Source organism: Sinohyriopsis cumingii, unplaced genomic scaffold (assembly GCF_028554795.1).
Source record: "Sinohyriopsis cumingii isolate HCF-2022 unplaced genomic scaffold, ASM2855479v2 utg000426l, whole genome shotgun sequence".
NCBI classification, from domain to species: Eukaryota; Metazoa; Mollusca; class Bivalvia; order Unionida; family Unionidae; genus Sinohyriopsis; species Sinohyriopsis cumingii.
Window position 1 is genome coordinate 9,270,264 of NW_028315897.1, and position 18,817 is coordinate 9,289,080.

Below are 18,817 nucleotides of genomic sequence, written 5' to 3' on the forward strand. Positions count from 1 at the left end.
TATCTTTGGAATGTTTCCTGGTTATAAAAAACAAGCATTCTGTAGATTTGATTCAACAATATACATCTCCCGCATAATGTGGCATAATCACTAAGACTACACACATTATTAAACTCCCCCTGTCTCTCTGTCTTTCTCTCTCTCTCTGTCTTGCAGTTATATTTGAAGCTTTATTGTTTTAATATGTGCAAGCTTTTTCCCTTATACAATTGCATAATCGCTATGATTCCATGCTTCATTTATATGTCTCTCTCTCTATCTCATAGTAAAATGTGACATTTGTATTGTTTAAAAATGTGAAAGCCGAGTTCGCGTATTGTAGGCAATAACATCAATGAGGTTTCCGAGAGAAACAAAATCCAATATATGATCAAGGTTTTATTTTATATTTGTCTGTTTCTTACTGTCCTGTTTATATTTCTCTGTATAATTTTGATAGAAAGCCTGCTATATAAATCTTCATCAATGCGTTACATATGCGTGTACAGAAATCTTCCACATGAAGTCACACTTTGTAACTATTCCTTTCTAAAAATATGTTTTAACTTAAACCTATTTACGGATTCAATATTAATGTCATCTACAGTTTGTCTTTTCTTTTCTTATCTGATATATATTCTGCATGGACAAGGTTTGTATCCCAGTTACCTTAATCACCTAGTTTCATTGAGTAAGATAAATTTATTTTATTGACAACACTTAATTTAATCAGTTTGTATATATTGCATAATAATGGTCCAGTCTCAAAGTTTCCATTCATTTTCACTACGTCCATTGGAAATACTAACCATTTCCATGATGAGTGGCGTGAAATGAAGACACGCGGTTGGAGTTAAAATATTTTTATTTACAGCTACCATTGTAAGAAATTTAACGGGAATTATTTAATATTTCAAACGTAAGTTCTTTAATTTGGTATTTTTATATAAGAATGTGATTGACGCTACTTTAACATACTATTGGGGCACCTAGTGTCTGAGTGTTCTAAGGGGATCGCCTTTACCGATCACTGACATGTATTTGGGTCTCGTGTTCTGTTAATGTGTTTATGTGTCAGAAAGCTTGAAGGTATCTTCCGGTGGGTAGGTGGTTCTTCACGGAATTTTATCTGGTTCTTCCACCACCATATATACTGGCCGCCATGTATGGCTAACACGTGCTGAAAATGGGTTACACCCAAAACAAAATACTACTGCCATTGTAATATACCATAATAGGGTATATCTACATAAGCTTAACAATAGCCTGAAGTTTTACGTCGACGCCTGAAAATGTATATTTTTGGATGTTGAATAAAACTGTTGCATAATGAATAGCGCCAAATAAAAAGTAGCGTGTTTCAGTTATATATAAATGTTAATAATTTCCTATGCTTTTGGTGAGTATTGATTTGTGTCAGATATTTACAATTATTATGATAACAATGGATCTCAAGTAAAAGTGCCTAGTGTAACGCTTCGCAAAGAATGTATCTTAAGCATTGCGTTAGACCTACTGTAACTGATGGTTGCACGAAAATGTGTGTGTGTGTGTATGATTTGGGAGTTTTAACGTAGCTTTAACAATTGTTTAGTCATATCGCGACGATGTCTGCAGTGTGACAGTTTATAGTGATGCTTATCACTGGGGCATTATGCCGCAGACATGTAGCATGATGTCCACACAGTCACATTATCCTGACACCAGGCCGACCAGTCTTAACACTAACCTCCTAATGCTGAACGCCAAGAGAGGCAGCTGTTAGTACCATTTTTTGGCAGGTCCATGGTATAACTCGGCCAGGGATCGAACCCATGACCTTCCGCATACGAGTCGGACGCTCTAACCATTAGGCCACCTGAGTGGTTTTGCACAGAAGAGCATGCCTTCCTAAAAGCGCTGTGTTTAAAGAAAACCACACCGATGTAAGTAAGCGTCCATACACTGAGTATAGGAATCACATGCCAGCACTTTTTAAGGAATATTGTATCATGAATAATAATGATGTTTGTTTGCTTGATGATGGTGGTAATTGGTCTAGGGAATGCCGACTTTCATCAAGACTGGTTTATCTGAAGAAATATGATATATATATATATATATATATATATATATATATATATATATATATATATATATATATATATATATATATATATATAAGGTTGATTACTCTGAAATGTACCAAGGAAATGCGTGGGTGGGCTTGATAAATTGTATTTTGCATTTAAACAATGTATGATATTTTAGGGGAGAAAAACATATCTATCCTCTTTGATGTAATTTGCATGTGACCGAGCCAATCCATCTATTAAACGTGCGGACTTGGATGTAAATATTCCGCCAAAGTGACCATAATTAAGGTTATTTCTCTTAGTCAAACTATGTGATGTTTGATGGTTTTTTTTGGATTTATAAGACTAGGACGCGACTTAGTTCATGACTAATATTATACTTTCTGGTGCGTACATTGGATTTAATGTGACCTTTTAGGTGCTAACTTTTATCTACAACTTCTTTAATCTTTTAATATCATATACAATGTCGAATATGGTGCTATATCCTGTGTTTGGAAAGGTAAACTGCATCATGTCGGCACGAATAAGGCTGCGGTTTTGTAAGCTGAACAAACTAGACTATCAATACATCTAAGCAAGACAGAAAGGGATTTCACCTACAAGTGTATATAATGATGAACCTAAACATTTCATCCAAAAATCAAATTGAAACTCCATGAGTTTCTCTTAATATGTTATCCTTAACATGTAGCATTACGCAACCTAATCGTTTTAAAACTGGTTGGCAACTATAGCTAGAAGCATCAAGAGTAGGATCAATACTTCAAAAATGCACTAATAGGGAATTTGTTTGTTTTGAAACATGTTGGAGACATTAATAATCTGGATGAAAATGACAAGCATTATTTTCACTCTACAAGATCTATGTTCGCCTGTAAATAGACAAACAAAATATAATCTTTGACCTCAACAAAATTGAATTTAAATGATTTAATCACTTGCAAGATCATAATATATTCTTTTGAATATTTTTTTTTACAACAAAAAAATGCAGGGTCATTGTTAAATGCAAACCTAACATAGCATGATTTAAATAGTTCAGAGATCATTTCCCTATAAACTGTTATTCAATATTCATAGACTGGACAGTCCCAAAATGATATTGCATGAAGGTAATACTCAAAATGATGAACATAAACGTCATTTATAATCAGGTAAAATAAAATTGATTGTTCTAAATAATCGATATGAATATATTAAAATGTATGTGCACTTCTAAAGATTTTGAGGGAAACTATTTGAAACAAGACAGAAGAAGTAATAGCCTTTGCAGACATTACTTTGACATAGGAAGGACAGTATATAGCCTACCCCATATTTTAATACTGGCAAAGTTGTTCATATAATAAGCGTTGTACCTCATCTTCTAATGATTTTAAGAAGAATGTCAATGACTGATGTTGCCCTCAGAATTGACTACCTCTTGTATGATGGAGATCAAAATGGAACCAAACGGACTTACCTACAAACTAAGCTTCGAAGAAAGAGAAGAAAGAAAGAATAACCAAATCAGCTAACTATTGGGGTTTGAATTTCTTAAACGTAGATTTGCTATATTCTAAAACATTTAAATTAATGAAGTAAAAACTCTCATTCTGTAACTTTCGGGAACCGGTAGACCGAGTCAACAAAAGCGCTCGCCATCTCCATCACTGACATTGCACTTCTGCCCTCTTGGGTTCTAGCTTCGGACTAGGCCAATATAGATATGTGAGAAAGCTACCAGTAGTTTCCTGTGAGTAGGAGGTTCTTACTGGAGTTTCTTCCTCCACCACATATACTGGCAGCCATGTATTGCCTATCGTGTACCGAGAAATGGCTTTAAGCATCAAAACAAGAATAACATCTTTAGGTTTCCTTTTATACCACTAGCTCATATCAATAATTAAAAGGGCAATGCTATAGTGTAAACTCTGAATGGGGGCACAGGGTTGGTTTAGTGTTTTTAAGAGCACCTAGTTCAATTATTTTGACAATGTTTATTATTTTCACATGCAAGCAGGTCATTTGTAACTGATGGTAACTGTCAATGTTGTGTATATATTTTTGATCGAGAGAGAGAGAGGGAGAGTAAAGTCACCTGGCTAATAAACATGAGAATCATCTTCGCAGATGTATTGACTTTGTAAGCAGCTAACTAGTAAATGGCAGTCTTCATATTTAAAGTTGTATAATTTATTACAATTCTATAATGCTAGCCTTCCTTATTACTAGGAAAATGGATATACTACAGACAGTAATATATTTGATATCCTAAAGAAGTTATAACACGTTATCCTTTTTAATTTTAACTATCACACACTACAACTCAAAGAGTTATCTCTTTAAAGGTTTCTCTTTACCATACTCGGACCATCGTAACTCTGTCATGACCCAGTTCAAGTGGAACAAATTCCACTCTAAGTTATGCATCTTTGTGTGCTGGTGTGTAAGTTAATTTAATTCTGTCTTAATGGGATATACTATAACTGAGATATTTTGGGTTATATTATATTTCCAACCCAGACTCAAAGTCTGGAGTGTGGGGTAATTATCTTGTTCAAGTCAAATTATGTATTTTTAATTCCTTCATTCTGCCTGTATTGTCTGTTCTCACAATACCATCTTCGCTTAGCACTACTTTTTATTCTTCTTTTGTTAGAACATCAAATTATACTTGTCTTTATGCTTGGTACATTTTGCAATACATTTCATTATGTGCAAATAGTAACTATGTACAAGTTCAAACATTGTATTATTCCTTTTCAAAACATTAAAACTCAACTAATCAAAAATAATTTTGGAATAATGTTGCTTGATTATAATATCAACTGTCAATCTGTAAGTATTATTTATCAACGTAAATTTACAGCGTACAATATCATAATCTATAATTAGTGGTAAAGCACCACTTATATATCTTTATCCCTCTTTATCTATTAATTGGATAAATAATAGCTCTATAATGGTTAAAAATGTGAAAAATAAGTGTATTTGTTGTGCTACAAGTTTTCCGACAAAGGTATTCAGCTTCAAATGTCCAATCAAATTTCGATGGCAACAAGTAATAGCACAATGGTGTTGTTGTTTACTCTACCTTCATATGTTTATCTGATGTACGACTGTGTGTCTCTCTCTACGACTCAATCAATCTTAAAAAAGTTCATTTTGGAACGAAAATGTTTAAAGTTTGCACCATCAGTTACATTTGAATGTACATCCTTTAAGTTTGAGACAGTACGTGTCTCATTTAACGAAAAACAATAAACTGCAGGCTACAGCTTATAATACTGTCTACATAGTTATGCACCTAATCAACAGCTTTGTATATTCACGGAGCATAATTTGGGACTTTACTAATTTTAAAAAAGAGAAAACAGGATTGTCAATCATGTTTGCATTATAAGATGAACATGTATCAAATACTCAGTCAAATAACTAATATAACATTTAACGTAAAACTGCAGAGATAACTCATCAAGTGCGACCAGAAAGATACAATGTTCTGTCAAATAACTAACATCACGTTTAACGTAAAACTGCAGAGATAACTCATCAAGTACGACCAGAACGATACAATGTTCTGTCAAATAACAGTACATTTAACGTAAAACTGCAGATATAACTCATCAAGTACGACCAGAACAATACAATGTTCTGTCAAGTAACTAACAGTACCTTTAATGTAAAACTGCAGGGATAACTCATCAAGTACGACCAGAACGATACAATGTTCTGTCAAATAACTAACAGTACCTTTAATGTAAAACTGCATAGATAACTCATCAAGTGCAACCAGAACGATTCAATGTTTCGTGATAAGTTTGGCTCATACTAGAAAACATTTTTCAGTTTTAATCCAATGTAAATATAATGCTTTACAAATATGTAGATTTACTTACGTTACGTCATGATGTATGGTTATCGTGAATGTAGGCACTTACCTTTCCCTAAAAGGAAATAAAACATGCAGTTAGCATTTATTCGTTCATCCAAAATATAATTAGAACACGTGCTATTGTAAAGGAAAAAGAAGCTCTTTCATGACAAAGACCAAAATTAAAGTACAAGAAACAAATGAATTAGGACGTCATTAAATAAACAGTACTAAAACCAGTAATATATGAATTCATGTCTAGAAAGTTTCGATTAAAACAAACAGTACGGCTTTCATGGTGATTTCACTTGTGATCTCTTTTTTGTTACTAAGATAAGGTCTGTTATCTTAATAATTATAAAGAATGGGCACACTAATCGTGTCCTTCTTTACTTGGAACTAATAATGCATTTTCAATGGAAACGAGAATCATTCTCACAGAATAGAGTATATCATCACGAAACCATCGTAAAGAACCATTCACTTCACATTGTCAACATATCAGGGCTGATATGCCTCAGTTATACATACTTATATCTCTATTAATTTTGTGTACTTAAACTAACGATACAGCCACCGATACTCACTCTAGTAGAGGAATGTTTTCTGATGCTGCATCGGCACTTAGAGGGGTATGTTGTTTGCAAACAAGAGTAAAATCGTGAATAATAATAATGTTGAACTAGTTTGCTCCACAGCGTAGTAAACGTTGTCATACATAAGATATATTCAGGCAGGGTAATTTTAAGCTCACATGGCAAACCGTTATGGATATATTGTTACTTATTTGTACCTGGAAGGGAATATGCTTCATAGCCCCGTTTTGCATGGATTAATATTAGTTTATGCTCAATCCGGATTCGTTCCGAATAAGATGGAAATACTGCTCTTATAGTAAGATGACAACATACACCATCAACTGGACACAATGAATCTGGAAGGTTTCTTTGTGCAATTGACTCACTCCACATTCAAAGTATGTAAAGCGAAAGTGTATAGTCTCATCGTTACAGGAACCAATAAAAGACATGTTTGTAAACGTGTGCGCCTTTCTCTGGACGATCAAGGTGAATTCACCTAATGCACATGCAGATGTTCGTTGCATCTTCTAACTGAATTATATATGGATGAGTTGGAATATAGTCACTTAAATTATGTTCTCTCCTACTTTCTGTTATTGCGAGTTGTCACAATCTGTCTCCAGAGGATTCACAACTTGTTGCAAAACTGTTCATGCAATTATTTTGTTTCTAGACCCGTTCTTCCTATATAGTTTCATTTGCGATGTTAGTAATGTTTTAATACATATGGTATATGTCCTAACGCCGTTCTTCGTATCTGATGGACTTGATACTCAATGCAATAATGCCTTTAGTAATGCTTACAACACAATTATGATAAACGCTATGTTTGTTACATAATGTAAATGTTTCTCTTGCTTATATTAAAGTTACTATTGGAATATGCGAATACTCAAGATTGCAAGATACGATGGGCCTTAATGCAAACGTTTTCCTAATTCGTAAGTTTTAGTATATTTTTGATTGTGCCAGCATCGAACGAATATTGGGATATGGGACAAACTTCCTCTGAACTTTGTATGATTACAAATTGTTCATACGTTTTGCAGATAATGATAATTGTGCTTATAAAGTAATACGACCCTGTCGTCATAAACTTAGTAACGGAAAAGAGCGAAAATCACCACGTTTTGTAAAATACTAGACAGAATATATGTCCTTTACCTACAATGTGTACAATTTGAAAGAACATTATTGTTTACTAACACACAAGTCAGAACAGATTATCACAAATCCAGAAGTATAGAGTATATCAATTTTTTTACCAGTGGTGTTCCGAACGAAGTCAACTTTGAATGTAATGATGTACCAGAAGCCTCAAATGTGATAATGTTTTAATAGTTTTGATGTTGCACAATGATATAATCCAGAATGTTTTTAATGAACTCAACGAAATTTCAAAATAATTTAGCCTTGAAGTGTATGGGTACTTCGTAATTCCAATTAGCAACTGAAATATCTAAATCTTCTCAAATAATAATTCAACACAACTAGATGTATGGCTCCAGTTTGGACGTTTAAGATATACATAATTATGTTACTACATCATATAAGAAAACAAGATACAAGTTCAGAAACATAAGGACACAGTTTCAGATCCAGAATGTCCATCATACGCTTATTTCCATCACGACATAATAAACATTTTCATACATAACAGATTTTGAGGCATTTACCCTTGATAATTTTTCATTCACCTTATTTCGCTTTATGTGCACCATTTTTGTACCACTTTCTCTCCTTAAAGTATTTATCTGATTCTGCTAAATATATATTCTAAGAAATTAGGAAGATAATATTTAGCAATGCAAAACGGTTAATTTGGGTAACTTTCGGACCAATTTGCTTTCTGGGAGTTCCATAAGTTTCTCGTGACAGGATGCTGAGTTAGGAAACTCATACTTTTGACATGTGGTTATGCTACTGGTTTCAACTGGCGACAAGCCTTTTAATATGTAACATGACTTATTATACTGACTAATATAGTTTTCAAATATATATACACGTCTTCGGGTCTTAATTTCAGTCAAACATATGAACTTGAAAAGGGTCCGATTGAGCTGTCGCATTGGTGAACATGGTTTTTGGATGAAGAAGATATGGTAATCACTAATAGTGGAGAGGAAGGTTACCAATATTATCATGACTCGTCAAAATGAGAAACATTGTAGAAGCAACTGCAGGAACAAAACGCTAACATCTCAACAACATGAGCTCCCACGACAACAAAAGGGATAAACGTCATAAAATATAAGTAACCACAACTAACATGAAATAAGGCTCAGAACTGTTATCAATTCATATTAATGTCGGGTTATTATCTGAAGGATACAAATAAACATATGTTGCGTAGAGATGAACAAGTGTATTAGAAAGGATGATGGAACAAAGCAAATTCAGGCGAGACACGCAAACATTTTAAAAATTTGTCTAGTATGAGCAGTCAGATTTTGAAATGGTTTCATAGAAAGGTTATTAGACACCAGTTATCTGTGCATGATTATAATATGAGGAATATGTCGATGATGACAATAGCCACTATTATCGAATTTAGAAAAACGAACATTTTATAACATACGTAGATTATGGTTCAGCAATCAATGATCTTTGCTGCACTTTATTAAAAATTAATTATTTTGGCCGTCAAATATCTGACCATACGTATCAGCAAATGACATGGAACGAAAAATGGACAACCTACGATTCACCGTACATCAACTGATTATTAAACTGAGTAGACATTACAGTAACTCAATGGGTAATAGATTATACACGGGGAGCTTAATTTCATGCACAGCATAAATCCCGTGTTTAAATCCTTTCACATTCGAGTAGTAGGCTAACAGTGAAATTTGAAGAAGACTGAGGGACATGGTGTTCTGGGAATATCAATCTTGTACTGAAAGTCCATCTGCGATATTATTGTGTCTAGAGCTTGTAAAAATTGAACGTCAGATGTAGTTGTAAAATCTAAATTTAATATAAATAGTATGCATTAGGAACCATGTTGCCAGTATCTACTCACTAGTTTAGCAAGCCACTTCAAAACAATGAAAGAATTGAAACAATATTGTATACGTTTTGCCTCGAAAGCATCTAAATCTCTGACAGACCATACTGCATTGCAATATCGTGGTTAAGGCCAATATCGCTATGAATAGTTGAAGTTATCATGTTGTTGCCGTTTGTGCAAATCACGACAAGGAATGGGGCATATAACAAAATATGTAAAATGGAAGAGAACCTCGACAAGACAGATGTGCATGTAATAAGAAAAAAAAAAAAACAATAGTCTCCAAACTCATAAAGTTACTGCATATGGTCGAACGAGCGACGAATGTCGTTATTGGAGTTGTTTTTGATAGCGTGATAAACAGACTGTAGGACGAGGGATCTACGTTTCTGTCCATAACATGGGTTTGTTCGTAGGGTAATCCGTTTTCTGAACAAATAACCGTACAAAAATGTGTTCATGACGAAACGCAGTAGATACGTAGAAACTGGAACTCGTCTGGTGGTCACAAGGCTGGGAATATCTGTCACTCACGAATTATAAGAAAGTTAAACAATTGTTGCAGACGAAGTAGTGAAAATAAAAATGTACAACATAGTACAGTTTAGTAACCTTGAGAAAACTGCAGAGTTTGATATTTCTAAATTCAGTGAGAATGTTTTCATGGAAGGAAATATTTAAACAGGATTGCATTTCTGAAACTTTAGCAAACGGAATAATAGTTCTATGTGACCTCAACTCTCAACTCTCTTGGAGAGTTATGGGCAAGCCGATTTATCTAGTTGTCATTACCTGACGATGCTTATCCGTATGACAAGAATCCTAGCATCGGTTTGAAGCAAAGAAAGATACCTAATTTGATAAATTATTAATCAAAGTAATGCTAAAGAAGAACTCCGCTCTGAAGTTAGATCCATCAATAAATAGAAGACTTGACATTATATTCACAAAAGTGTACTAGACAGGGCAATCACCGAGCCTCTTTAAACAATGCAAATTTAAACCTTACAAATTCGGAGGAAGAAGAAATTAGACATTAATTATGACCAGGATATAACTATAGCTCCAGTGTTTCAAACAGTGGCATGGCAATATATACAATAGTCTTTCTATCGTTTTTTTCAGAATAGGTCTCTTTCCAACATCCATTATAACAGTGTTTTAGAAACTAATCCGTTAGTAGAACTACAGCTACTTGTATCAAGAAAACGATATGAAATTATATGGATAGAGATATCGATGTATACGTTACATGTCTTGTTAATTTTACCACATGTTATGCAGTTGGCACTGTTATTTAATGTACAAATTGTTAAGACTTGGAATACGATAAATAACATTTCACATCATGAAAGACTCGTTCGAGAGCACGACATTTGTTTTCATTTTAAGAGATCTTGATCGTAATAACAGATCATGTGATCAAGTACGCAAAAAGGTGGATCCCAAATGTGATTAAGATGATTAAGTGTAAAGAAGATTAATACTATCAAACATATTCCAAGCTTACAAAGTACATATTCCTCTCTTACCACCAGGTTTAACATGTACGTACAGTATGTATGGTACAATTACTAATTTCAGGTAAATGTCTATAGAATTCACAGAGAAGCTAAATGTAAATAGAGGCTAGATATCTACAGACACAGTTGTTATGGTGATACATAAGTATTATTCCAATTTATTAAAAAATAACACCATATTTCCGTCTCTACAACATAAACATGATGTAAACATAATCAATGATAGGTAGTCAATATACCCTTGAGGAAGATGAAATCAACTAAACCAATGCAGGCTTTACAAGGCAAATATAGGGGGAATACATCATTATGCAATGATTAGTTCATAATTACTTAGCAATAATGAAGAACGTCTGGTCGTTACCTTGCTAATGAGCATACGTTCGTTATAATCTTCACTGTCCACTATGTATTTCTTATTTGTTATAATAGTGTACGCCTTTATTACTCTGCAGAATAGTTTTACCCGTATTATGACACGCATCCTGTGATAATGAATCATATAAAAGAAAACTTCGATATACGCTGTAGAAAAACCTTTAGTAGACTCTAATGTAACCTACAATATTGTTATAATCATCTTATACTCCAAATACTTAAATTACATGATAAATGAATTGATGGCTTTGCTATCAGTGGTCAAATGACATTTAAATTCGAGTAACATATATCATGTAATGCGTGTGCGTGCACATTTTAGTACTTACCCAGTACGACGAGCGCTAAAAAAACACAATAAACCTGATATTAGAAACTGTGAAATATACTTTCGGTGGTGTAGCATGAACGAAACTCTAAATAAAGGACGCGCCTTCAATTGGGTTTCTCATATTTGTATTAAACAATTATGTATCCCTTTCTCGGTAGAGAAAATAAACCTGTATTACAAATGTTTTAGTGTACAATATGAGTCAGACAGAGGATAATCTCATTATGCGGGCCTCTAAAGCATTTACATAACCTGGTGTGATCTGAAATAATGTTATTGAAATTTCATCCAAAATATGAAAAAGGTACATGATAATAAAACGGTAACGTTACTTTTTAGTAAAGTATAACTTAAACTTTGACGAATACCTATTTTTAATGCATGTGCGTGTCTTGCGAACCATATAGAATACATAACTAGTTTATAGTAGACTGAGGGGACATATATTTATAATACTTACATATGCTTGTATCTGCTTTTCTTCCTGAAAAAAATAGCATAAAGGTCATATTAGAAACAAACGTTGCTATTTGAACTCTAAAATGGACGTACAAGTACAATTGTACAAATGCTGCTACTTTAGCCGAGCATTCCACAGTAATTGCCCTTTAACGTATTCTACTAGACAGGTTGTGTCATGTGTAAATATCCGTATTTGAACGTTTTTCTTTGCCTTTATTCTGAAAAGTAAACAAAAGCCGCCATTTATTTGTGCCACATAAAATATGCATAACCGACTTACTTAATCATACAGATACCAACAAACAAACATATATTTATATGTTCTTATATTTTTATTGAAACATAACATCCTAATGTGTCTGATATACTGGCGGATGGTTAAGTCGCATTAGCACAATTAACCCTTCCATCAGTCACATGGAAACGACAATCAGATGGTTATTTATTTCCTGTTTGTTTTCGCATCGACAGGTGTCATCAATACAGTTTCTCCGAAGGAAAAAATATGACGAAAATTGCTTGGGGTCATCAATCAAGTAGAAGGCGAACGTACTAGCATCTGAGTCTACGTTAGATAACAATTTATACCTCAGTGCAAAAATGTATTTCCATGTCGACAGATGTTGTTTGGTTTCATTTCCTATAACCATGGAAACTCCTTGATCCCAATCAACATTACCATCGGCATAGAGATAGACGCCGCTTATTAAAGAAAATCAGCTTCTCGATGTCAATTTACAATGATTGCAATTCAACATTTCCTATAAATATAGAACACTTTGGCGCCTTAGACATCACATTACCCTGCCATCAAGGACGAAGATGACACCAACATATTAAAAACACAACATGTTTTCACTATCGCCTCGGGCTGGTTAGGCTAATTTCCTACTAAAAATGTGGAAATTTTCATTATCATAAGCAATATCGACTAGGTACGTGATTGGTAGCCTTTTCCCAACCATGCTGATGTTAGTCACAAGTTTACAGTGCTGACTTAGCACAATTCCTATTCAGATAGTTCTCAATCAACAGTAACATCCCCGATTTCAACGATAAATTTCGTGCCTCGTGTATCTTATATACAATGGATACATCGTCATCTACGTGCAGCATGTGCGCAAATTTTGCGGAGAATACACGGTCGACAGCTCTAAGAAAAACTGTTATAAACATGAAGTGAAGTGGGATACCAAAGGACCGAGAGCACTGATGTTTTTGAATTATTGTAAAGCAGTATGTATTGTTGTGCTTTTGTATTACGCGCATATAAGCGCAGCGCCTACAACGGCAGTACATGTTAGCGTGTCTACGCTCTAATGCCATTGTCAGGTTAAAAATATGTGATCGCTGCTGTGTTATATATAATGATGCCAACACTGAAATGCGATTCTTCTACCTCGATAAAAATCCGCGAAATTTAAGTGATGCTATGTTTGCCTATTGTGATTTACGTGTGTGTCACATCTAAGCCGGCACGAATACGAAACGTACTATTCAAAACATGGTGTATTAATCCAGAAACATATCAAATTAAGCTCGTTTTTAAAAATATTAATGAATATAGTATCTAATTCTCTCGCGCTGGCTTTGATATTACCGGTGGTAATTTCTGTTTTTAATGCATCGATTTCGAAGTAGAAAGTTATAATTGTATTGATGATTAATTGAGTTGTGAGTCAGTCAGAACCGTCAGGAACTTCAATCAATGACATATAATTGTTTAGATCACCTATGTATCATTAGCAGTTTAAATGGTAGTGGCCACGGGGCAGCCATCGTGTTGGATTCGCTGAATTGAAGCTGATATCCATACGTAATTCAAATGTACCCACATCTAATTACTGAATACGGTGTGATTTATTTATATTTCATTCAATTCTTTCGCATTCGAAATAATTCGAACATCGTTATCAGCGTATTGCTCCAATGTTTGTTTCAAGTACCACCGCATTCCATCTGGATGGTGGTAGCGTCACCATCTAAGTCAGTACTATACCGCGCGATGTTTTAAGTGATAGTTTAAGCGCTACGGTCTCCCACAACTGGTTGCTGATCGCAGTGAATTCAGTGTACTTATTTTTGAAATCTTTTCCATCCCACTGTAAGCACGAAGACATAGCAGTTTCGATTTTTTTTTGGGTTGCATTTGATTTTATTTTTACCGGTTAATCTTGTCAAGGGTGCTACGAAGTCTTCTACACTTTGATCCTTCGTGGAAACAACTCCGTATCTATCACGGGGGTTGTCAAATAATAATGTTTATATATTGTTTCAGTGACATTTCTTGACATTACATTCGTATTATCTGTTGGAGCAGGAACAGTTCGGATGACATTATAGTTTTGCCATCTAGTGGCAACACATTTAGGGTGGATGTCATAATGACTTTCAGCGGAGAAACTTCAACGCACGCATATCTGGAAACTACCTAAATTGGTCTAAACTGCCGAGACAAGCAGCCGTGCAGATTTATCCTGATCCGTGCATAATTTGTTTACGAACCTGGTTTTCCGTACGGAAATTATAATCTTTGTGATTATGTTCTTGTTTACATCAATCAGTCAATATATGGTTCCCCCGTCCGGACGTAGTATCGACTTAGTTACGCATTTAACTCAACGGAACGTTTCCGAAACTTCAACATAGTTTAAGGCATCCTCAAGAAATGTTATCGTCAGCTCGATAATAAAACCCGATTTGAGCCCGCTCAAACGAAGATTAGTAACGTTATAATCCCGCTCCTCGAATAACTGCTCCGCAAGTAAATACAGTTTGCAAGCACGTAATGGGAGCCCGATGAGGACTATTGGTATATATTTCTTTGATTCACATGGACGAGTATTTGATCATATTTTAATCAATCCAAGAGGTGCTGTTGATATATATATATATATATATATATATATATATATATATATATATATATATATATATATATATATATATATATATATATGAAGTCTACCTCAGCCCGTATAATTTCCCCAGAGATTCCAACATGATAATCATTCCTCAGGGACAGTCAGGGACGACATCGCATCACAGGCGTTATAAACTACGTTGAAATTTAACTCGTGTTCTTGAATAAAAGAGGAAAGTGCATCTATGTTGCAATACCCGGCGAAAATAGTCAGTACAATAATTGGATCACATCAGGTTTTACACTCAAATGTGGTCCCAGCGAGTATATTTATCCAATTGACGACAAAGGCGAATTCCCTCAACGCAATTTTCCCACACGTGTCGATTGATATTTATAATTTCACAGGATCCATCAAGGCAACTTCGGTCAGTGTCAAGTTAAACATGTTATGATGCCAAAATAAGACTTAACGTGATACTGGACGGAGAAAATATATACATAAAGGTGAGGATGACAATGCAGCCAGTGGGTAGCTGAGCAGATCTGATCATCGTTGACAGACACAAATGATATTCACCCAGCGAAAAGCCTTTCGGATCTTGATGCGGATGTAAATAAACTTCTGAAATGCGTCGATACGTCGTAGCGTGATCTTGACTAATTCGGTTATATTTTGACGATCTAATAGTGAGCAGTGCCGTGCTGAGAATCACTGGACAATAAACAAGCGATGGCAATCTTTATCGACAACGGAGAATATGCACAGACGGACATCGCCACGCGAAATAATGAAATGGTTCCTGGGGCATTCGCTTCGTATTTTCCCAATATATAGTCCGGCGCTTGTTGACGAGAAATATCCGAATCGTCATCAAGCTGGATAAATATTAAGCCCCATACAATCATTTACCAATATGAAGCTGTTTGATCATCAACGAAATTACTCCAACCGATCTTTAGAAGTACACTCCAAATTATAATTTTTACAAAATCATGAGATACCGCTCCGGTGGCCTAGTGGTTAGAGCGTCTGCCTCGAATGCGGGAGGTCAAGGGTTTGATTCCCGGCCGAGTCATACCAAAGACTTACAAAAATGATACTAGCAGTCCACTCGCTTTGAGTTCAGCATTAAAAGGTTAGTGTTAAGACTGGCGGGCATGGTGTCAGGATAATGTGACTGGGTGTGACATCATGCTACATGCCTGCGGCATGATACCCCAGTGCTAGACATCACTTTAAACTGCCACACTGCAGACATCGTAGCGTGATGACTACAAAATTGTTGAAGCTATGTTGACAATCCAAATCACCCACACACTCCAGACGCTAAATCGGAAAATACATCTGGATGGACAATTTATCGTTGAAAGGCGAATGCACCCATTGAATACTATGAGCAGGCTCATGTGCCTGGTTATATTCTAAGTCGTTGTCAACGCGTATGTTCTTTTAACAGCGTCAAATTAAGTTTGCCTTGTGAGTGCCAATTTTGGCAGACGCATCTGACTGCAACAAGGTCCCTGATGCTAACGTCAGTGCTAATATATAGGTGTATTACACTTTAACGTGCATTCTCAACGAACCTAATTTTAATCATTTTTCAAAATTTTTAATGACAATTGAATGTGTGCCCTTTAAATCGCCATCGGAATCTAATCTGATCCTAACGTCAATAAAACCGGCGCCCCCAAGGGCTCATCCGCTGATACCACCGCCAACACTGTTGTCGCGGATTAGTGATCATGCAGATGTTGGCATTTTGTTATATATTATCATCATCATCTGTTATGTAGCTGCGTTTGTAACTGAGCTTCGTTAACGACCTCAGTGTATCATTTTCATGCAGTACATCCAACTGCTATATTGATGATTAACTCGCGATTAGATTACTAACATCTATTCTGACATTACACATTGTCATCTTTGAAAATTAACAACGAATAGATCCATCAGCAGTGACATCAGTGTATAACAACCAATCTGTGAGCACTGTACGAGCATTTCTAGTCACTAATAAAATATGGTTCATGGTACAGCTGATGGCGGAGCAGGTTCATGTGATACACGTCCATTGGTTGGCGATTTGTGGTGATAGGTAATGGGGCAGGTGAAGGTGGTGGCGTCGGGGATGGTGTTGGTGTTGATGCTCTCTTTAATGAAGTTAGAATTTATATTACCATCGCCAGATTAATAAAATTGACTACCTATATTGCCCATGATATAATGGTGGCACAGGAATGAAATATAATCGCAATACCGCTCCGCAACGGCTTTCATCTGTGATAAAACTTTGTGTTGATTTATTATGATATGGACTTATACATGTTTGAAATGTGTCCTCTCTAGGGGCATTTAAATAATCTATATTGACGTGTATTTCTTCGAGACCGATGAGACCTTACTTATGATCGGTTATTTTCTTAAAATGTGACGGCAACATCGCCTTCGATCCTCACTATTCAACATTGCACTATAACCGATGAAGAAAATGCTAATTGCAAGCTACGTTATGTAGATGACTATGTTATATAAAATACCCCAATTGTCGATGGAAAAAATAGGATGAGCTGTGATAACGTCGCCAACAATCCGGGACCAAGTTCCAGGGCCAATAAATGTTTCCCTAATATGTGTATTCTACGGTTACCTTCGCGGGGTATTCCCGAAAAGAAATAACTTAGAAAGAGTTTTACAACTGACGGATCTTTCCATGTCGTTTTATCCAGCATGAACCATGGTTCCTTGCTTTGAAATACAGTTGTCTGAAACGCATCGCCGATCTCAGGATAAAATAAAATGTACCTTTTCGTATCTTTACCAAATTTTACTAAATTTGCCAAATAGCATTTTCTGGGCCTTGATCAAGTTTGTTTGTTTTAATTAAACTCCTCATATGTGCATAACTGGCTTTAATTGTGTATCGAATGACTCTGTCCATTCCTCCTCGCATTGTCTGGCATGGCTCTTATTGCATCTATTCGAAGCATCATATATCATTTGTGTCGGGGTCGGGTTTTCAGTGATTATATCCAGCCCTGGGGCCCGTTCGTAGGATCAGCACTTACGTCTTCTCCAACGACATCTTCCTGTTGACGAAACTAATTCATTGTGATGTTTGCTAAATTATTACATGGTGTTTATCTCCACCATTTTAGAGCTTATTACAATATTTCTCTCTCAGGTGTAAAGGATATGCAATAAGAATCTCACAGATGGCAGCATCAATTGATCCATGTAGAATAACCAGCCGTCCACATGTATTGAAAGAAAATACAACACGCGCGTTATAAATTCTAATAATCCTAGCACGATTGATAAAACTTTACTACTCACGGTAACATTTCCTAACCTGGGTGGATATGACGTTAATTTCCTGGGATCAACACTTTTATCAACCAAAGGTGTTCTCAAGGCGACATCAGTCGAGGTCTCGAGGGCACAGATGATCGACAACGACAGACGTCTCGTATATAACATTTGGTAGTCTATCCACCAAGACATTTCACTAAATACAATCCACTGAAGTTATTTACATGTAGTGCCTAGGATCATGTATATTTTTGTGGTTCCATAATTGAGAATAGGAAATTGGGCCTATCTGACTAATGACTATTTTTTGGTAAACAAAATATTGGATAACTATATTTTCTGTTTTTATAGTATATTTTAGGATAATTATTAAATGTATGTAAACATATTTACATGGATTTGAGTTCTGGACATTGATATGTCATAGGAAAATGTTGTCA

At 35.3% G+C, this 18,817-nt stretch overlaps 1 protein-coding gene across 5 annotated transcripts in view; it reads right to left on the minus strand.

Moving 5' to 3' along the window:
* Positions 1 to 11,665: 11,665 nt before the first annotated feature.
* LOC149774153 (E3 ubiquitin-protein ligase TRIM71-like) overlaps positions 11,666 to 18,817 on the minus strand; it is a 105,761-nt gene continuing 98,609 nt past the window's right edge. For 4 of the 5 annotated variants that reach the window (XM_089945832.1, XM_089945831.1, XM_089945833.1 and 1 more), the window contains 2 exons: positions 12,200 to 12,223; positions 11,666 to 11,752 (listed from right to left, as the gene is read on the minus strand). In XM_089945832.1, coding sequence (XP_089801958.1) covers positions 11,681 to 11,752; positions 12,200 to 12,223 — 96 coding nt within the window. In that variant the 3' untranslated portion in view covers positions 11,666 to 11,680. Of the gene's footprint in view, positions 11,753 to 12,199; positions 12,224 to 18,817 lie in introns of those variants that run through there. The other variant, XR_016417067.1, reaches the window with a different exon arrangement.